At 36.9% G+C, this 22,363-nt stretch overlaps 2 protein-coding genes across 2 annotated transcripts; both read left to right on the top strand.

Moving 5' to 3' along the window:
- Nucleotides 1–1,403: 1,403 nt before the first annotated feature.
- LOC104890362 (hypothetical protein) lies at nucleotides 1,404–10,074 on the top strand. The gene is made up of 3 exons (XM_010675820.3): nucleotides 1,404–2,413; nucleotides 8,656–9,198; nucleotides 9,379–10,074. The coding sequence occupies exons 1-3, from the start codon at nucleotides 1,601–1,603 to the stop codon at nucleotides 9,499–9,501; spliced, it is 1,479 nt and encodes a 492-aa protein (XP_010674122.2). The 5' UTR covers nucleotides 1,404–1,600; the 3' UTR covers nucleotides 9,502–10,074.
- A 5,318-nt stretch (nucleotides 10,075–15,392) lies between these two features.
- LOC104887083 (probable receptor-like protein kinase At5g24010) lies at nucleotides 15,393–16,361 on the top strand. The gene has a single exon (XM_010671670.3). It carries the CDS (start codon nucleotides 15,393–15,395, stop codon nucleotides 16,359–16,361), a length of 969 nt encoding a protein of 322 aa, XP_010669972.2.
- Nucleotides 16,362–22,363: the final 6,002 nt, after the last annotated feature.

The following is a 22,363-nucleotide window of genomic DNA, read 5'->3' as shown; positions in this document are numbered from 1 at the left end:
GTGAGATCTAAGTATTTTATAGAAAATCTATTAGAGTTGTGCATTTATAGTTACATGCAATTTATCGTGGAATCTAATACTTCCTCCGATCTTTTTTAATTACAAGATTTACATTTTCCCACTTGTCGGCTAGTAATTTTGACCATTTATAACATTAATCATGTATTTGTTTATCCTTGTGTATAGATCATCACACATACACGCTGTCAAAGTCTAGACCGTGAATCGTAGAAAAGTTAAAACGTTGTAATTAAAAAAGAATAGAGAAGGTAACTTATTGTGTTTCACCAAAAATATTTTTTTTTACTAGTATATCCTTTTTCCTTTCTATTATAAAAACATAATTATTAAACAAGGATTTTAATTAAAGCTTTTTTTTACAAATGATTCACAAAGGCAATAAAAATTATAAATAGAAAACTGAGGATTCGAACTTGTCACATGTCCTTCATAAGACGATAGTCTTAATCAATAGGCTATCTGTTTTAAACCATTAGATCAAGATTTCAATTATAGGATTATAAATCTATAGTTAAAACTTAAAACGGGACAGGAAGTATATGGTTTCACACTTTCATTGTTTTCATTCTTTTGAATTTACTTAAATATTTTTTTGAGGAGAATTAGCATTTTTTTTCTTGGTAAGAAGAAGTGGTCCGGACCTTATTCTTACTCTTCTCCTTTACTCTCAAAATGTCTGGCCCATTAAGATCCGAGCCTCTAGTGTAGGGATGGCAATGGGTCCAGGACCCGACCCATTTATATAAGGGTCTGGGTCCAGAAATTTTAGACCCAATGGGTCCGGGTCGGGTCTAGGTCCCGAAGAACGTGGGTCGGGCCTGGGTCCGGGTCCACATATGCTAGACCCAGACCCGCCCCGCGGACCCATTTACATATTAGAATTTTTTTTTTTACCTAAACTCTAACTTTATAAGTTGTAACATTTTAATATTTTCTGAGTTAATTCTTAAAATTTTATTTAGAGAATGCTTTAACCATGGATACAAAAACCTATATATATTAGGGCGAAATTTTTTAATTACATATATTAAAAAATGTGATGAAAACTTAAAACTAAGAAGGACCCATTTAGGACCCAGTAAGGACCCATGGACCCGGATCTGGGCGGGTCTGGGTCTATGAAAAATAAACGGGTCTGGGTCCAGGTGGACCCGACCCAGACCCACCCAATTGTCATCCCTACTCTAGTGGGGATTAGACCCCAACCTTGAAGTTGGAAGTCTGGAAAGGTGCTCTCTTTACCACTAAATCAATTACTACTTGGTTTTGAGAGAATTACATGAGATATCGGATTATTAACAATAACCAGAAAATAAAGCATTATTATCCTATACATATGAGTCGATGACCAATCAGCAACTCTGATCTATGTTACGCAACTTCTCCCTAAACTCAAACACCTGATATAAAATCTCCCTAGATTTCTGCGCTTTCATTCTCTCTCTCTCCATATCTCTTCTTCTCATCTTCTATCTTTCTTTTCCTCCCAACTGAAGAGAGAGAAAACAATGCCATTCTTTTCTCCTTAATAAATCTCCCCTTCTTTCTCCTCCTCAACCAAAAAAAAAAAAAAGCAGCCATGAAACAACACTCAAAAGACTACTACTCAGATTCCACCTTCATCAACTATATCCCAAAACTCACTTTCTCTCTCTTCATTTGTCTACTAATCTCTCTCTTCCTCACTCTTTTCTCTCTTAAATCTTTGTATTACTCTCCTAATATTACTCTCCAAACCCAAAATCACATCTCTCTACCCGAACCTGCTCCCCAACCTCATCCCGAACCTACAAATCTTCGACACGTCGTATTCGGTATCGGTGCGGCCGCCAACAAGTGGGGCCGCCGTAAAGACTTTATTAAGCTATGGTGGCGCCCTAATATCACACGTGGCTTCGTCTTCCTTGACCGCCACGTTAACCTCTCGGAAAACGAGGGTCTTGATGATTACCCGATCCTAGAGGTGTCCGAGGACACCTCTAGGTTCGGGTACTCGTATCGAAGGGGATCTAGGTCCGCCCTTCGAATGACGAGGATTGTATCGGAGATGGTTCGGATGGACCTAGAGGATGTACGGTGGTTCGTCATGGGAGACGATGACACCGTATTTTTTCCGGATAATTTGGTGAAAGTTTTACAAAAATATGACCATAATAACATGTATTATATTGGTAGTAATTCCGAGACACATATACAAAATATTTATTTTACATATGATATGGCTTTTGGAGGTGGTGGTTTTGCTATAAGTTATCCTTTAGCTTTGGCTATTGAAAAAATGCAAGATACTTGTATCCAAAGGTATACGGGTTTATACGGGTCGGATGATCGGATTCAAGCTTGTTTGGCGGAGCTTGGTGTTCCTCTCACTAAAGAACCCGGTTTTCATCAGGTTCGATTTCGTATTATACCACCCCTTTTATTTTATTCGGATTTAGTTGTTACATTACTAAGGGTCTGTTTTTCTCAGCATAAAACATTTGAACTGAAATGAATAGTATTGTCCCCTAAGTTTATTCGGATTTAGTAGAGATTCGAACATGTGACCTATCATTCATAACACTTAAATCTTAACTATTAGGTCAAAACATCCTTGATTTATTCGAATTTAGTTGTTACATTACTAAGTTTATTTACATGTTGTTAATGGTAATCAATAATAATGATTGTCATTAATGTACTATCTTCTCAACACAGTGCATGTTTATTATTTTTGAATGAAATTACAAATTGTCACGTTATCTTTGCAAGTTTCTTTTTCTGAAAATTGTTACTGTTATTCTTTTCTCAGTTTCACGTTCTAGGGTGTTTATATGATCAATATCTATTAAAGGTAAAAATATGTTACAAAAGTGAGTGCAATTCAGTTTCTGTTTGGATTTTATGGTGTTTAATAAATGAGCGCAATGCTGTAAATATCGCACTTTTAGATAGTATGAATGAATGTTGGTTTCTAAAAATCCTACCATAACAACTCAACTTTAGTGGAATTGTATTTTGTTACTAACTAGTCAAAATTTGTAGTCCGTCAAATTCAATCCTTAACACTTTACTAGTAAGTTATGTTTTTTTAACAAACTTTCCCGGGTCAAATGAATTTCCGAAGTGAATACATAATTTCTCCTAAATAATAGGAGTGATTAGTGCTAACAATATAGGAACAGAATAGAAATGTTTTTTTTGGTGCTATAGTAGAATAGAAATATCAATTGTTAATTATTTGAATAGATTAAAAGTTGTAATCGAAATACCCTAACGGCCCATTTGGTAGTTAGTTAACAAATTGTGGTAATGAGAATGCATTTTAAGTTCAATTTTATTAGGGAACCAACCTTAAAATCTCCATGGGATGGCATCTTTTCTCTATTAGCAATCAATCTCACCTCTAAACTTGTGTTTTTGTCTCCAAGGGGAAGCAATTTTCATTACCACTCATTACCACCTGTGGTATTGGATGGGAATGAAAATTCAAGAAGGAAAGTGGACACTTTACGATAAATTAGCATTACCATGAGAATGGATAATGATATTTTTCACAAATTTACACACAAATTCATTCCCATTACCACCATTTATAACCAACTACCAAACGAGCTGTAAATGTTGTTTTTTTGGTGGTTAAGGTTAAGGATCATGTGTAACCTCATGTGTGTGAGAGCGACATGATACACTTATTTATAAATTAAGGATATTCGCTCTTCATTTGCATAGGAGTTGTGCACGCACTCTGAATAAATTTAATTTTAGATATATGTATAAAATAAATTTGAAGTTTCAGTATAACTTTAATCACCCTATTTTCTCTTTATTAATCGGTTACGAATTGTTTCATCTCCTATATGCAAATAGTGTGAGATTTATTCCTTAGTGAATATTTGGATTAATTAACTCATCTCATTTTTATTGTTTTTTTGAAATTAACATTAATTCATTGATTCAAAGTCATACGACATCTACAATAAAAGTCAAAACTAAACAAATACATATCAAAATGAAATAAATACAATTCTAATATGATAAAATCACGATCGTTGAGTAGATCTAACACTTCTAAAAAATTAACTCATCCCATTTACTTGTGAAGGAATTTGGTGATCTAAGCTTTGTCACTTCATTCATTAAACAAAATTAAAAAGCTTTCATTTTACAATTTTTAAGGTTTTTTTTTCCTGCTTGTGTAATTTATTAATTTACCACCCTATATATTTTTTTTTTATGAATGTAGCTAGACGCTAGTTGCGCACATGTGAATATGTGATACATACGTACACAATGTTATATAAGGGGCTAAGGCCCAATTACAAACAAATTTTGCAGTGTTAGGCACAAATTTTTTTTTGATAAGTTTTCTCATTCATTCAACAAGAGAATCAATACAGCTTTATCTCAGAATCTCAACAAAATTCCACTAAACCTAAGGCTAGCAAAAGATGAGGTTAAAACCAAGCGACAAATTCTGAATTCCTGTTAAGCCCTTGTTTTGCAAGTGCATCTGCCACTGCATTTGAGTTTCTGCTTCTGTGATGAATTTGGATTTTTAGTCCTCTCATTGATGCAGATCTGATGAAGTTGAGAATGAAGGATAAATTCCATGGACCCCCTTTATTGCTGTTGCACCATAGGACTGCATTTCTTGAGTCTGATTCTATTTCAATGGGGTGGGATTTGAAGGTTGGGTTGTTGAGAGATATTTGAATTGCCCTATGTATTGCCAAGACTTCGGCCTTATTGATATCCATAGGGGGAATGGGGCAGGAGAAGATGCAAAGAAAGTTCCCGGAATTGTTTCTTAGGACTCCTCCGATGGCGGCGCGAGCGGTTGCGGGGTTAAGTGATGCATCAACGTTCCATTTTAGTGTGGATTGGGGAGGTGGAGACCAGTTTTGCGGAGGTATTCGGGATGAAGGGTTTGGGGTTTTCAATTGATTCCATTTGAGGCATAATGGGTTCCTTCTGACTTCATCTGATGAAAAGGGGAAGTTACATTCCCAAGTTTTAATCCACCACGACATTCTCAAGGATATCATCTCTTTGATTTCGTTCATGGAGCTAGGGGCATTCTTGAATACTCTTGAGTTCCTTTCTTTCCAGATCGACCAAGAGATAATGAGAAAGCTTGAGGCCCACACTTTCTTGAAGAATTCGTTCTTAGTGGGATAGAACCATTGTACAAAAGATGCCTCTAGTGAAGATGCACAGACCCAGTTTAGTCCCCAGGTCCTGCACCACCAAGACCAAATGGACCATGAGAGCGGGCAGTGGAGGAGAAGGTGGTTCGAGCTTTCCGGGGCTGCAGTGCATAGTGGGCAAATGTTTTCAGATTGGGCAATTATGTTGAGGTGGGCTAGTTTCGCCCTTGTGTTTAGTTTTTCTAATATTGCTAGCCATGTGAATATCTCAACTCTATGGGGGACCAAGTTCTTCCATAGTTTTTTTGCAGCTTCCAGAAGGATTGGGGAGGCGCATTTTGAGAGCTCTTGATAGAAGGATCTGACAGTGAAGACACCTGCAGAGCTGGGAGTCCAGACCATGCGGTCTTCTTTTGCCGGGTCAATATGGACTTGCCGGAGCAGATTTTCCATTTCGGCCCATTCTTCGATGTCTCGTGGTCTGAAATTTCTAGCCCAATAGAAGTTCCATTTCCACGAATTACCTAGCCAGTAGCCCAATGATTCCACCGTGGCCAAAGGTGACGATGAGATTGAGAATAACCTGGGAAATGAAATTTTTAAAGGGGAGTTAGTCAACCAAATATCAAACCAAAATAATGTACCTGCACCATTGCCAATATCTTTTCTTAAGGCTGAATTAGCTAACGCTTTTGCCTCTTTGTTTCTTATAATTGAGTTACATATATTCTTCCAGGGCCCTCCTTTTTTTGTAACCATGAAATCTGAAACAGTGAGATAGGAAGGGTAGTTGTATTTTGATTGGATGATTTGACGCCAAAGGGATTTTGGTTCAGTTAGGAATCTCCACCACCACTTGAATAATAGGCCCACATTTCGCCGGGAGAGGTTGCTGACATTCAACCCCCCAAGCGATTTTGGTAACAAGATTGAGTCCCATTTGATCAAGGGAAAGGCTTTTTTTCCCCCTTCATCTGACCAAAGAAAGTTTCGTTGTATTTTGTTAATCTTTTCTATGACCCCTTGGGGTATTGGGAAGAGTGACATGAAATAGAGGGGGAGGTTAGAGAGGGAGGATTTAATTAAGGTGAGCCTTCCACCGATTGACAAGAGTTTACTTTTCCAAGTTGCCAGTTTAGATTGGATGCGTGTGATTATGGGTTCCCAAGTAATGAGTCGGGAGGGGCTACCCCCGATTGGCAGACCAAGATAAACAAATGGGAAGTGTCCGACCTTGCATTGGATTTCTTTGGCTGCCATGGACAGCCAATTTGAGCATACATTAATACCATAGAGGGCACTTTTATGGAAGTTGACTTTAAGGCCGGATGCAAGGTTGAAGAGGATGAGAGTGTTTCGGATATTTGTGAGGGATTGGAGGGAGGGATGGCAGAAGATTATAGTATCATCTGCATACTGGAGGTGAGAGAGGGTTGGGCCATTTTGTGATGTTTGGAGTCCTTCCCATAGTTTAAGAGAGGTAGCTTTTTTCATAAGGAGGTTTAGGGCTTCCACCACTAGAACGAAGAGAAAGGGGGATAGAGGGTCTCCTTGCCGGAGGCCTTTATGTAGTTTGAATGGTGGGGATGGTGAACCATTTAGCAAGATGGAAGCGGCTGCCGAGGATACACAAGATGAAATCCACATTCTCCATCTATCCGGAAATCCCATTTGAGAAAGAATCCAATCAAGAAATTTCCAAGAGATGCTATCAAAAGCTTTATGGAAGTCAATTTTCATGAAAATTGCACCTTTATTTCTTTTTTTAACTGTGTCTAACAACTCCCCCGCAATAAGGGCGCCATCAAGAATTTGGCGTCCTTGGATGAACGCGGATTGGTAGGGTCCGACTAGATCATCCATCACCGATTTTAATCGATTGACAAGTAATTTCGCAATGATCTTGTATATACTACCGACCATGCTAATGGGCCGGTAGTCTTTGAAACCACAAGGATTTTCAATTTTGGCAATGAGGGCAATGAAGGCAACATTGCTGCCTTTTGGTAATTTTCCGGATTTCCAAAACTCATCAATTATTGTGTAGACGTCAGATCTGATGGTCTCCCACGCAGCTTTGATATAAGAACCCAAATTAAACTACTCATATAAGAACCCAACGTGATTTATAAGCCTTAGTTCGTTTTGTAGGGGTTATGATGTAACATCATCCTTTGAGCTTGTCGTACAAGTTGTTCTTGCATGTGAGACAACTAACTTTTCTAAGTTTCCAATGTACAAAACAAAGTACAGTGACTTCCATGGAAATAACGAAATCTAAGTCAAAGAAATACCAAGATTGACGGACTCCATTAGAACTTTATCAGGGCCTACTAGATTGTACTAAGTGAACTTCTGATTCACTTCAAATAATAAGTTTGGTTTGCATAGACTAAATTCTTGTTAAGGTCTTCAAATTCCAAAATTCAGTTGCAAATCATGGATCTTGTGACATAATACCTAATTTCTTTGGACATGTGGCTTGAAACATTGGAAGTATGCCCTTAGTTTGTGTTTGAAATTCTAATAGACCAAAATAAGTGCCAAAGAAGATTTTATCATTGCCTTACTATTCAAAAGATTTGGTACTTGGAGAATTTTTATATTGACTCAAGTCTCCCACACCTTTGTCATGGTTGTTTTGTCTACCTACTTAAGTCTCTAATAATCAAGCATACTACACATTCTACTTCACTACATAAAATTGGACTCACAGTACAAATAGTGAGAAGAAGAAAATACTAATATTATGACATGGATATATTTATGAGTAATACAACATAAAAAATTGGGCATCTGGTAGGGGCTCTGTGCGAGGTCTGCCCAGAGGAATTCTTCTTACCATTTTTTTTTAAAAATAATATATTTATGAGTAATACAACACATATCGTATAACTAATTCATCTACACTCACAATGGTAAAATGGTAAGTTTTTATGATCTAATCGAATATGATTGTACATCAATTATAAGATACTTGTTTGCTATTACATTTATGGTCTAAACATAGATTGCTTAAGCCTTGATGATCATATATTTTCACAATATGAGCAAATTACATGTCAATCAATTTTTCATGTTTTCAAAATTCTTCGACTCGCTATAACTTCCGTTGACTAATAATAAAAGGCTTACTCCATTACAATACTACTATATACTTTATTGGTACTGAAAGCAGTGAAACACTTCTAGCTATTATGTGAGAACTTTTTAAGAGAAGTGTTTCACTTATTTTATGATGAAGAAAGTACATTATTACAATATATCATCTTTGAACACCGTACCTCATATTGTCATATTGGTCTAAGACTTCTTGACTTGTTCCACTCGTGTGTGAATTGCTAGCTACTAAGGATAACTGTTATATCAAGGATGTTTTGGCCTAATGGTTATGATTGAGGTGATGTGAACTATAAGTCATAGGTTCGAATCCCTTCTCCCCTTCTTTAAACTTTGTACAGCATTCGTGGCTCATATGTTATGTGATTTATATCTATTTTGGCAGTGTGATGTCTATGGCAGCCTATTTGGACTCTTAACAGCACATCCAGTGGCACCATTAGTTTCACTACACCACATAGAAATAGTGGATCCTTTATTTCCCTACATGGGGCGCCTAGAATCCCTTCAACATCTTGAAGCTCCCATGAAACTGGACTCGGAAGCTCTAATGCAACAATCCATTTGCTACGACCGGAGCCGAAATTGGACCATCTCCGTCTCCTGGGGTTACGCGGTCCAAATAATCCGTGGTTTCGTTACACCCCGAGACATGCAACGAGCAACTCGAACATTTCTCAATTGGCACAAGAGAGATGAGCCTACAGGGTTTTCTTTCAATACAAGATCATTTAGCAAGCACCCTTGTCAAAAGCCCTACATTTATTATCTTTCTAATGTGCTGCTTAATTCCAACGCAAATGTTACCGTGAGTGATTATGTGCACCAACGAATGCCTCATCCTTGGTGCTGGTGGAAGGTTGAGAATCCTGAGAAAATTCATAGGGTTGAGGTTTATAAGAAGCTTAATCCTCACAAGTGGGATCAGGTAAACTTTGACTTTTTTATATACGACTTTCATTTTACATTTGTCTTTTGGTACGTAAGTATATTAAAATAATCAAATATAAAGGAAGTACTATATTTAGACGTAAAAAAAAAAACTCTAGGTTTGGTGCTCAGTGTTGTATTTAAAATGATTTTTTTATTGTCGTGTTTAATGTGACAGGCTCCAAGGAGGGACTGTTGTAAGGTGCTAAATACAGACAAGGAAAGTACAGTGGCAATTGATGTAGGGGAATGCACAGAAGGGGAAGTCATTGAACCACATTACAATAATAAAACTCCATAAAAGTTGCAGATTTGTAATTTTTTGTGAGCATTTTTCTCATGCTTATTAGTTCCATCCTAATGTAGTGAAGAGGTAATTATAGACGGGGCAAATAGAAGCAAATTTAGTCATTTACCCTTTTAGAAGTTCAACTTTTGGCGTTTTACCAATGTATATATGAGATTAATAGATAGCATTTCACACCCCAAAATATGGTCTTGTTACTTTTCATTGTTGATACCATTGATTTTTTTTTTTTCTTTTAATCTATTAGTTTGTTTCATACATGTAATCTTATTTCATTATAATCTATAGTACTCGTTTATAGCTAGACTCCAAAAATTAATTAGCCTAAAAACGAGTAATATACTATAGTACTAGTAGATTATCATGTAGTGAAAATAAACGCTCCGAACTTTTATCTTATATTACGCCCAACCTCAACAATGAACAGGTGTGAAAGGAAAACAATCAATCTCTTCACTTGATTACAAATATGCAGTATGAAACAAAGTAATTGATTGAATCCAATGAGTTAAGATAGATTATAGATTTTCTCAGAAAGACTCTTTTTTTATATATAAAAAAAATAATCAAAATACAAACTATATAATAGATGGAAATCATATTGGAATTTCATAGTTTTCATTCAGTTTAGACAAATTAAATTAAGAGTCAGTTTGATTCAGACAAATTCAATTCAGTCCAAAAGAACAAAGCCTTAATTAATTAGTCACAGTCTCATGTGTCTTTTTAAGTTTGACTCTGAAATTGTAATATTACACTATTTGAGTTGTTTGATGGAAAAAAAAAACTGAAGGGACGAGATCACGAGACTAATGTATTATTCTATTAGGCAACTCAAAACTGATAGAGTATAAATCTATTCTTGGGGCCTCAACCATCAGCTTAAACTTTTGGTTGAATTGGTCCTAACATAGTACCAGAACCAGCGTGACAAAAAGGTCACGGGTTAGAATCTCATCCACCCCTCCTTTCTCATTGGAATATTGGCTCTTGCGTGAGGGAGTGTATAGAGTATAGATCTATTCCTAGGGCTTCAACCATCAGCTTAAACTTTTGGTGTGACATAAAGGTCACGGGTTCAAATCTCATCCACCCCTCATTTCTAAGTGGAATATTTAGTGTCAGGTATGAAGGAGCTTGTGCTGCATCCACACCTCAAGCCCAAATGGGCTCTCGCGTGAGGGGGCGTGATAGAGTATAAATCTATTCTTGGGGCCTCAACCATCAGCTTAAACTTTTGTCTCGAAAAGCCTCTAAACCCCCCCTTTGTTCATTTCTCATGAAATCCAAAATTGCATCGAAATGAATGTAAAGACATCCATATATTCATTCCAAGCCACATGACTCCTTTACAATGACCTCCCATGGCCCTAGGAGACATCCCGTGGCGTTCGGAGCTCGGTCCCCGAGAAAGTGCAATATCGTGTATTATAACCTTTCATTTTTGCTGTTTTTGGGATATTTTTGGACTTTTTCGGGCCTGGTCATATTTTCTCCCGAATTATTCCTTGGAGTGGCAACGTGATTTGAAACGTTGCACAAGTCATTGGCACAATTTGCATTGCATCGAAAAGCCTCTAACACCCCATTCATTCATTTCTCGTGAATCCCAAAGTGCCTCGAATAGAGCGTAAAGCCATCAACATATTCGTTCCAAGCCACATGACTCCTTTCAAATGACCTACCATGTCTCTAGGAGGAATCCCGTGGCGTTCGGAGCTCGGACCCCGGGAAAGTCCAAAAGCGTGTATTATAACCTTCCATTTTTGCTGTTTTTGGGATATTTTTGGACTTTTTCGGGCCTGGTCATATTTTCTCCGGAAATGTTCAGAGGAAAGCCGAAGTGATTTGTAATGTTGCACGGGTGCTTGGCACCATTTGTGTTGCCTCGAAAAGCCTCTAAAGACCCCATTTGTTCATTTCTTATTGTGAAACCTAAAATTGCCTCGAAATGAACGTAAATTCATCCATATATTCGTTCCAATCCGCATGACTCCTTTCCAATGACATCCCATGGCCCTAGGAGACATCCCCTGGCGTTTGGAGCTTGGACCTCGGGAAAGTCCGAAAGCATGTATTATAACCTTCAATTTTGACTGTTTTCGGGACATTTTTTTGACTTCTCCGGACCTGGTCATATTTTCTCCCGAAACATTCCTAGGAGTGCCGAGGTGACTTGTAACATTGCACGGGTTCTCGGCACAATTTGCATTGCCTCGAAAAGTCTCTAAATACCTCATTTGTTCATTTCTCGTGAAACCCAAATTGTCTCGAAATGAACTTAAAGACACCCACATAATCGTTCCAGGTCAAATGACTCCTTTCCAATGACCTACAATGTCTCTAGGAGGAATCCCATGGCGTTCATAGCTTAGACCCAGGAAAAGTCCGAAATCGTGTATTATAACCTTCAATTTTGGCTGTTTTTGAGACATTTTTGGACATCTTCGGGCCTGATGATCTTTTCTCCCGAAATGTTCCTAGGAAAGCCGATGTGACTTGTAACATTGCGCGGGTACTTAGCAACATTTGCATTGCCTCGAAAAGCATATGAACACCGCATTTGTTCATTTCTCGTGAAATCCAAAATTGTCTCAAAATGAACGTAAAAACATCCATATATTCATTCCAAGCCACTTGACTCCTTTACAATGATCTCTTATGTCCCTAGGAGGCACCCCGTGGCGTTCGGAGCTTGGTCCCCGGGAAAGTCCGAAAGCGTGTAGAATAACCTTCAATTTTGTTGTTTTTGGGACATTTTTGGATTTCTACGAGGTTGGTCACATTTTCTCCCGAAAAGTTCCCTAGAAAGCCGACGTGACTTGTATCGTTGCGCGGGTGCTTGGCACCATTTGTGTTGCCTGGAAAAGCCTCTGTACACCAATATGTTCATTTCTCGTGAAATCCATAATTGTCATGAAATGAACATAAAGGGATCCACATATTTGTTCCAAGTTATATGACTCCTTTCCAATGATCTCCCATGTCCCAAGGAGGCATCCTATGGCATTCAAAGCTCGGGCACCAGGAAAGTCTAAAAGCGTGTATTATAACCTTCAATTTTGGCTATTTTTGGGACATTTTAAGAATTTTCGGACTTGGTCATATTTTCTCCCTAAACGTTCCTAGGAAACCTGATGTGACTTGTAGTGTTGTGCGGGTACTTGGCACTATTTGCATTGCCTCGAAAAGACTAGGAACACCGCATTTTTTCATTTCTCGTGAAACCCAAAGTTGCCTCAAAAATAAACGTAAAAGCATCCATATATTCATTCTTAGCCACTTATCTCCTTTCCAATGACCTCCTATGTCCCTAGGAGGCACCCCGTAGCGTTCGGAGCTTGGTCCCCGGGAAAGTCTGAAAGCGCGTATTATACTTTCAATTTTGGCTATGTTTGGGACATTTTTGGATTTCTCTGAGTCTGGTCATTATTTTCTCCAGAAACGTTCCTAGGAGTGTCGACATCACTTGTAACATTGCCCGGTCCGAGTGCTTGACACCATTAGTGTTGCCTCGAAAAGCCTCTGAACATGCCATTTGTTCATTTCTCGTGAAACCTAAAATTTCCTCGAAATGAACGTAAAGGCATCCATATATTTGTTCCAAGCCACATGACTCATTTCCAATGACCTCCCATGTCCCTAGGAGGCATCCTGCTGCATTCGGAGCTTGGACCCCGAGAAAGTCTGAAAGCGCGTATTATAAACTTCAATTTTGGTTGTTTTTTTTTTTTGGAGATTTTCGGACTTCTCTAGGCCTGACCATATTTTCTCCCGAAACATTCCTATGAGTGTCGACGTGACTTGTAACGTTGCGCGGGTGTTTGGCACCATTAGTGTTGCCTCGAAAAGCCTTAAAACACCCTATTTGTACGTTCATTTCTCGTGAAACCTAAAACTGTCTCAAAATTACCGTAAAGGCATCCACATATTCGTTCCAAGACACATGACTCCTTTCTAATGACCTCCCATGCTTCTAAGAGTCATCCTGCGGCGTTCGGAGCTTGGGCCCTGGAAAAGTCTGAAAGCGTGTATTATAACCTTGAATTTTGGCTGTTTATGAGACATTTTTTTACTTCTTTAGGCCTGGTCATATTTTATCCCGAAACATTCCTAGGATTGCTGACATGACTTGTAACGTTGCGCGGGTGCTTGACACCATTAGTGTTGCCTCGAAAAGCCTTTAAACGTCCCATTTGTTCATTTCTCGTAAAATCTAAAATTTTTCTCAAAATGAACGTAAAGGCATCCACATATTCGTTACAAGCCACATGACTCCTTTCCAATGACCTCCCATGTCCCTTGGAGGCATCCCGTGGCGTTAGGAGCTCAAGCTCCGGGAAAGTCCAAAAGCGTGTATAATAACCTTCAATTATTGCTATTTTTGGAACATTTATGGACTTCTCCGGGCCTAGCCATATTTTCTCCCGAAACATTTCTAGGAAAGCCAATGTGACTTGTAACATTGCGCGGGTGCTTGGCACATTTGTGTTGCATCGAAAAAATCTCTAAACAGCCTATTTGATCATTTCTGGTGAAATCCAAAATTTAGGATTAAATAACCATTGTTGCATTAAAAAAATGTTGTAATTTTGTTTATTACTGAAAAAATATGTATATAATAGGGCATAGACTATAGAGTTAGCTAAGAGATTTTTAGTTGGAAAAATATCATTTTGTGACTGAAGATCATTGAGGTAGGAAACTCGCTGGTCTTTCGAATAAATTTTGTCCTCTCGAGTTTCAGAAATGGGAAACATGATCTTCATGAGAGTTTTCATGCTAAATAGATTTTTAGATTTTTTTAATATTTATTGATTTACACATCCCTACTTCCACTTCTGTAGTTCTATAAGTGAAGTTTTCTTTTCTCATAATGCAAAGTGATGGCCCCCAGGTTTATTATTACCAAGATGGTTGATTCTTTGGTGACTTTTTATTGTATTATGTCTTTCCTAAATGGTAATTTGAATTTTTATTGTGGATACTTAAAGTATGAATAAACAATAAAAGTTGGTTGAGAAGATAATTGTATCATGTTATAATAGCAAGAGGTCACAAGTTCAAATCTTGTTGCAAGCTAATTTTACTTTTGTTTTAGTTAGATACTAACAGTGATTAGACCAGGTTAATTGTTGTCCACCGGCTCCAAAGCTCTATCCAAATTCCAGCGTTTCACTAAAATTCTAGAGGATCCGGACTCGATTCCACCAGTCCAGCCATAAGTTCATAACATAACTCAGTAGCTGTCAGCCTGTCTGTCGGACGCGTAAAAACCAACCTAACACAATTTCCTTAAACTAATCTTCAAAGTACAAACCTCCATTTCACCCCCAAATTCCTTCCTTTTTCTCCCGCTACCAGATCCGTGTTTTCTGAAACATTTGCTCTTCAACAATTTCCTTCACAAATCTCTCTATCTCTCTGACTTGGTCTCTGTTTCCTGTCTCTCTACCATGGGGAATCCCCCAAACTTCACCATTTTCTCTCTCCTCTCTCTTGTCCTCCTCCTCTCTTCACAAGTTTCTTCTTCTTTCACTCCCACCGACCATTATCTAATCAATTGTGGTTCAACATCTCCTCTCACCGTTGACTCCGATAAGCGCAAGTTTTCCGGCGACGAATCGTCGCTTTCTGACTCAGTTTGTCTATCTGCATCTCGGACGATTTCACTCAGTGACTCGGACACATCTGACCCGCTTTACAACTCGGCAAGAATCTTCAAAAAACATTCAAAGTATACTTTTAAGATCAAAGAGAAAGGTGCTCATTTGGTACGTCTTCATTTTCACCGCTTTGATTCCTCAAAATTCGATCTTTCTGATGCTCAATTTCATGTTTTAGCTGATGGGTATTTGTTGTTGAATGATTTTAGTGGGTTGACTATGAAAACAATTGAAATTAAGGAGTATATTTTGTGGGTTGATAGTGATAAGCTTGAAATTTCGTTTAAACCTTCGAAGAAATCGAAATTTGGTTTCATTAATGCAATAGAAGTTATTTCTGCTCCAAAAGACTTGATTTCAGACATTGCCCAGGTTATTGATTCTAATGGGGTGGTTAAAATTGATGGAATTTCTAAAAATGCATATGAAACTATGTTTAGGGTTAATGTTGGAGGTGTTAAAGTGACCCCTTTTAATGATTCTTTGTGGAGAACATGGGTTACTGATGATGGGTTTTTAGAATCAAATCAAGAGTCTAAGAAAGTTCATTTTAGTGGTAGAATTAAGTATCGAATGGGTGGAGCTAGCCGTGAGGTTGCTCCTGATAATGTTTATAATAGTGCAAGGGTTATTAGTGCTTCGAATTCTGGTGTTGCTAAGTATGAATTGACATGGGGTTTCCCCATTGTTGATGGGTACAAGTATCTAGTGAGGTTTCATTTTTGTGATATTGCTAGTTCTGTGTTGCTGGGATCATTATACTTCAATGTGCGTGTTAATGGGCGTATGGCTATTGAAGATTTGGATCTATCGACGATTACAAATAGTTTAGCCTCCCCTTACTACGCTGATTTCGTGGTCAGTGGAGAAAATGGGGTTATTACAGTTAGTATAGGGCCTTCGAATTCGAGCTCATCTTCAGGGGTTGATGCATTACTCAATGGTATAGAAGTCTTTAAAATGAGCAACTCAATGGATAGTCTTGATGGAATGGTATCTGTTAGATCAATCATGAAAGAATGTAGGGGAAGAACTGGTGGTTTTCTAGTTCCCCTTGTTGCTGCTGTAGGGTTGTTGGTTGCTGCATCTATGGTCTTGCGTAAAAGATTAATGGGTGCGCGTGATTCTGTGGCATGGTCCCCATTGCCCGTGGATGTTTCTGAAGTTAGTTTAAAGTCGAGCTATTAGTAATTTTCTGAACCAGAATTGTCTCCAAGCTCAAATTTATGTTGCTAAGTTTTTAATTTGGCAAGTCTCGGTCTTTTTTGTGGTATAAAATGGGACCTCGGAGAACTTTGAGTTAGGCACTGCTAGATGTGAAAGGGCTTGAATTCTTGGAGGAAGTCTCTTTCAGCTATGTAAGTAACTTGTATCTGTGAAGGTTTTCCGAGTAGATATATTTATTCTTTGTTGATATAATAATGTTAACACACATTTCTTCTAAGGTTTGATTTTGTTGTTTGATTGTAATATATGGTGAAGGCATATAGAAATGAAAACCAAGTGTAATGGATATGGTTTTATTAATTTTTCGGTTTGGTGTGATTGCTATGAGTTCTTTTTTTGCATCTGGGCAAGCCTCTGCTGTTGTGTTGTCGTCGTTCTTTGGAAAGAAAGAACTCTCCCTCTCTTCATTCTCAGAGGATGAGCATTGTCTTCATATTGAAAATGATGTTCATCTATGTAGTTTACCTGGAAATTGAAGATCAAGGATCATTATTAGTTCCCTTATTTTCTGTTGTTTGATTATCATTTCAAAGTGAGCATACCCCCGCTAGCGTGTTTTATCTCATAGCAAAGGTAATAATGAATTATTAATCAAAAATCTGAGAGTATAAGGTAATGTTGTTCCAGTTTTTTTTGACTGTCATATAGATGTTGCTAAATTGTGGAAGCATCATATATGAAAAGTAAATAATTTGAATTTTGTGAGAAGTTCTGCTCTGGCTGGTTAAATATAAAGTTGGTTGCTTGTTAATGAGTACTGTGAACACTCGAGCTGTCGAAACTTTCCAGATATCTTCATTTTGAAATAGTACTTAACATACTACTGGGCACTGGCTAGTTTGATGGAAGGCATAAGATTTATGCATATTTGCTCGTTTATTGTTCACTTCATAGTTCATGTACATACAGGAAGGAAATAGTGTTGCTTACAATTTATTCCCACAAAACGGCTTGTTACAGGACATATTTAGCTACTTTAGTTAACTACAGGAGATCTTGTTTTCCAGCAATCCATTTTGACAAAATCTGAGTTTGTGAGGGAGTATAGTGTATCAGTTTAAAGCTGACACGATGGATTCGTTGGTAACTTGAAAGTGATTGCTATCACGGAAGGAATGCCGCATTTTCCTCTATGATGTCTACAATTGTGTTTTTCCCTTATCGAAAATGTATTATATCCAACCAAACGGAGTCTAAGATCAGTAGAATATTGAGACAGAGATATTAGCTAGCTTTTACGCTTTGCATCGTTCAATTGACTATCAGGTAATTCTCTTAGCTGCTGAGTGTTGAGTAAGTTGAGCAGAATATCTTCTGTTTCAGTTTTCTGTCTTGTTTTGCAAGGCATTTATCCATGCCTTGCATATGTTATTCAACTTTCATTTAGCCGGTTGATTAACCCAAAATATGACCATGTCTTGTGGAAATGGTTCAGAGTGAGAGTCCGTTGGCCGTTGGCTGGTGGACTCTTCACAGCGCACGCCAAGTCATCGATCCGTTCGGCTGCCTCTCAGACACTTGCCGCCACCATTTGTAGGCACAACAATAGCCATGCTTTTGCTGTTTAAGTGCAAATTCAAAATTCATGATAAATGAATTTGTTATTAGACAATGAAGCATTAATTGTGCCTTATATTGAGTCTGTAACAAGTTATACTCTTAGAAACTAGTGGTTTGACCCGGGCGTTGCTCCGGTGTTACTTTTTTTTATTCTTCACAATTGATATGTATTTTTAACATTTTTGTAAAAATTAATTTTAAAAAGAATCTAACATTTAATTTACTTTATGTTTGCAATGAATAAATAACATTATGTGGATTTATGAAGCACTAAAAAAAGTTGGTTGAGATGGTAAGGACAATCTTCTCTTTGCAAGAGGTCACATGTTCAAATCTAGTAAAAGCAATATTTATTTTGTAACGTTATGTAACGATCTACATGGCACATAAGATGACGTGGTGAAGTTATGTGGCGCATATATAGTGAATAATGCCACATGTCACCGTTCCTTTGATAGGTACGCCTTTTAATATATAGTATAGATGTTGCGAACTTTCATTCAAAGTTAGTTGCACGACCGCACGAGTCACAAAATTTTGGGAAAAATGAAGGTAGCTTTTCACGTAAATCTATTTCGGGTAATATTACGAAATTTCCTTCAAAGTCACTTTCTTATGTTTGGAAACCCTCATCACAAGAAAGCACATAGTTACCTAGTGTGCATGGAGAAGTGTGTCAATTATTTTGTAACAGAAGCAGTATAAGGTAATCAATTAAGTTCAATAATCATAAATATTTCATAAAGAAAAATACCTCACAGAATGTAAAGTTTACCAAGCTGACATATACTTACTCCATAATAAGATAAAATAGATTAGTATAAAAATTCATTAAACTAGTGTTTCTGAAGGTGTATTCGCTATACTTTATTGGTCTTAAATTTATTTTGACTTGTATAAATTTATTGGAATTTATTGAATTTTATTTTATAAGTTTTTAGAACTTCTCGGAGCGAATTCAAACCTCCTAAATTTATTTGAATTTATTAAACCTGAAACTTATTTTTGAGGTATAAGGAACACACCCTTAAATAACAACTTAACAGAAACTGATAATTTTACGTTCTAATGATGTGGTTTCAATCCGACATCACGAAGTTCTTCCGCTTCTAATTAATGATGTGGTTTTGAGCCCCCACGTTATGGAGTCCAAAAGGACGATTTTTATAAAATTGTGTTGTTCTTATTGTGATATCATTTTATGCATCACCTAATATTTATTTCTAAATTTTGAACGCTTGCACCGACACATCACACAAGTTTAGATATTGGCAGTTGGTCGTTTGGCACATATAAAGTTGAGAAAAATGAAAAAAAAAATTCTCCTTTTTTCAAGATTAATATAAAGTGCTTGATTTAATTAAAACATTCGTTTTTATGTATAATTGTTTGGTTGATAATGAAAAATTACCACATATACATGAAGGTGAACTTCATGAAAAGTACAAATTAAATATGTAAACTTGTTACTTAGTTGACAATAACACAAGAGCAACACAAAAACCTCAAAAATGATACATAAATAGTAAGCTTAGATAGTCTTCTAAATTTAGATAGTTAATACACTGTTTACAATAATTTATTTGGGAGAGAAATTAAAAATCTAATTTTAATTTTTTTAAGAAAGTTTAAAAGGCACAAGACGACACACATCAAACTATGGTCCACCACGCATAAAAACGAAATTGACACAAGAAGACACACGATTACAACAATTCACAACATTCCCTCATCTAAGTAAATGGAGCCACTAATCTCACCAATAACTATTAGATTAAATGTATCAATAGAATAATAGTTAAAAGTCAAACATAAATTTGCGCCACTTTTTGATATCAAGCATAAGATATGTTTTACCAAAATTAGAGAGTATCTCGGCATAAAAAGTCAAATCATATTTAATGAATGCCCTAATTTAGAAATCGCTGTTTACTACTCTAATTATCCCAGTGGTTACTGTCCAGTGCCAAGCATCTCTGGATTTCATATATATATATATATATATATATATATATAATATATATATATATATATATATATATATATATATATATATAGGAATAGGATCTTGTGAAAACCACCTCTTAATCTAAAAACTGAAAACAGACAATCCTAACCATTGGATTACATTTAACGGACGCGATCTATTCTTATAGGTAAACAGTTGAAACGTCGCTCCTCCCCTTCTCTCCTCTCTCTCTCCTCCTTCTCTTTTCTCTACAGCATTTCACTGACTTCACCTCTTCCTGCAACACCATCTTTTCCGGTCTCCAATCCCTAACTCAACAAACTTCCCACAACAACATTTTCGCCTACCAACTCTCCGACGCTTCCATCCGCCTCCACACCTCCCTCCGAAATTCTCTCTCCTCCCCTATCCTCAAAACGTGGCGTCCCTCACCGCCCTCACGCGCGCAAGTCGACGGTGCGTATCAATCACTTCGAAAGAGTTCTCCGGCGAAAGGAACGCTGAGTTCCGACGAGTTTGCTATAGTTTTGTTCGCGGATGTTGTTGTTTCGAATGCGTCGAGAATTGTGGCGAGTAGGGTTTGTGTTGGAGTTGCGGGGATTGGTGGAGTTGGAATGGCAGCTCGCCGCCGTTAACGTCGCCGTTCATGGCCTCGACGGAATTCTCGTTTCCTCAAATGAAGAAATATCTCTGTTTTGATTATTGATTGATGAGGTTGAATAATTTTAAATTTCTCTGTTTTCTGGTTTGAGAGTTATGTGATTTGATGAGTAATTGTTAATTTTATTAAAATTTTGAGCTCATTTTGTTCATCATTTTCAGATCTTCAACTGAAATTTTGAATCTAGTAATTTTCGATTGAAATTGCGAAGAGATCTTCATTTTTCGTTCAATTATGCAAAGAATCTCCAGATTGTGTACATGTATGCAGAAGTAATACCGACTGTAACGGTATGAAACCCTAATTTGTCAACTGCAAAAACAATAAGCCTGAATTACAACGAAGTTATATTATAGTTACCTCATTGCAACTTCTTTAATCGATAATGAAAGACAACCACAACACAACAATAGTTCGAAGACCGCAAGATCGACAGTTGAAAGCGAAGACAATTACAGCGAAGAAAAAATCGTAGTTCGGAAACAGCGAAATCGAAGAATGCAAACTGAGAGTGATGAAAATGGGAAGTTGTAGGTGATTTAGTTGCCAAAGTATTGTTATTAGTTGCTGTTTTAAAGCTATTTGTTACCCCTCTCACTAACATATATTTGGCGAAATTCATACAAAGTGTTGTTATTAGTTGTCAAAGTATTGTGATTAGTTGCTGTTTTAAAGCTATTTGTTACCCCCCTCTCACTAACATATATTTCAAGGTAAAAAGTTACCTTAAAAGTGGTAATAGTTACTCTTATAATAAATAAAGTTACCCTTGAAATACATAGAACTATCCTTAATATAATAAAGTTACCCCAAAACTGACAAAAGTTACCCTAAAAGTGTTAAAAGTTACCCCTAAGGGGTTAAAAGTTACTTTGTTTTCAGTTTTCAGCCTAAGAGTGGTTTTCAGCGGATCCTTACCCTATATATATATATATATATATATATATATTTAGTTAACTATCATAAACTAGGATAACTATTATTCGCAGAAAAATATATACAGTTTGAACTTCAACTACCTTTTCTTAATATAAGTACTATATTATGACATAATATCATTTAGTTTAAAACTAAAATTAATTCATTAATTACAAGTCATAATAAACCACAACATACTACAACAAAAAATTCAACAAAAAATTATCAATTAATCGAATAAATTAAAACTTCCCTCCGACAAAAGTATTTTTGTCGTTGTATATGAGAATTGACACTTCTAGATGTTTTATATCATACTATTGGTTCATTATATTAAGAATTTATGCATGTCTATATGAAGGACAATTGAATAATTGTAGTTTCGGATATGATTCAGCTTGTTGTTTATGAATATTTGATCTTTGATGTAAAACCATAATGATGTCAATCAACGAACCAATTCATATAGTTTACTAGTCAGTACCAAAAGAAAAACCAAACATGGCTATACAAACATACATTCAACCAGCAACTTTCACGGCCCGTTTGGTAGTTGGTCATAAATGGTGGTAATGGGAATGAATTTGTGTGTAAATTTGTGAAAAATATCATTGTCCATTCCCATGGTAATGCTAATTTATTCTAAAGTGTCTACTTTCCTTCTTGAATTTTCATTTCCATCCAATACCACCTTGTTAGGTGGTAATGAGTGGTAATGAAAATTGCTTCCTCTTGGAGGCAAAAATACAAGTTTAGGGGTGAGATTGCTTGTCCATGGAGAAAATATGCCTCCCCATGGAGATTTTAAGGGTGCTTCCCTAATAAAACTATACTTAAAATTCATTCCCATTACCG

The sequence above is a fragment of the Beta vulgaris genome, chromosome 1 (genome assembly GCF_026745355.1).
Source record: "Beta vulgaris subsp. vulgaris cultivar EL10 chromosome 1, EL10.2, whole genome shotgun sequence".
In the NCBI taxonomy this organism is placed as follows: Eukaryota; Viridiplantae; Streptophyta; class Magnoliopsida; order Caryophyllales; family Amaranthaceae; genus Beta; species Beta vulgaris.
This window is presented reverse-complemented; position numbering and strand designations above follow the sequence as displayed.

Bases quoted from the DNA above. Each gene is read 5' to 3' on its own strand.
- LOC104890362 (XM_010675820.3), top strand. From the start codon at position 1,601: ATGAAACAACACTCAAAAGACTACTACTCAGATTCCACCTTCATCAAC. The intron at 2,414-8,655 runs GTTCGATTTCGT...CTATTTTGGCAG, and splicing joins AAGAACCCGGTTTTCATCAG to TGTGATGTCTATGGCAGCCT. The intron at 9,199-9,378 runs GTAAACTTTGAC...TTAATGTGACAG, and splicing joins ATCCTCACAAGTGGGATCAG to GCTCCAAGGAGGGACTGTTG.
- LOC104887083 (XM_010671670.3), top strand. From the start codon at position 15,393: ATGAAAACAATTGAAATTAAGGAGTATATTTTGTGGGTTGATAGTGAT.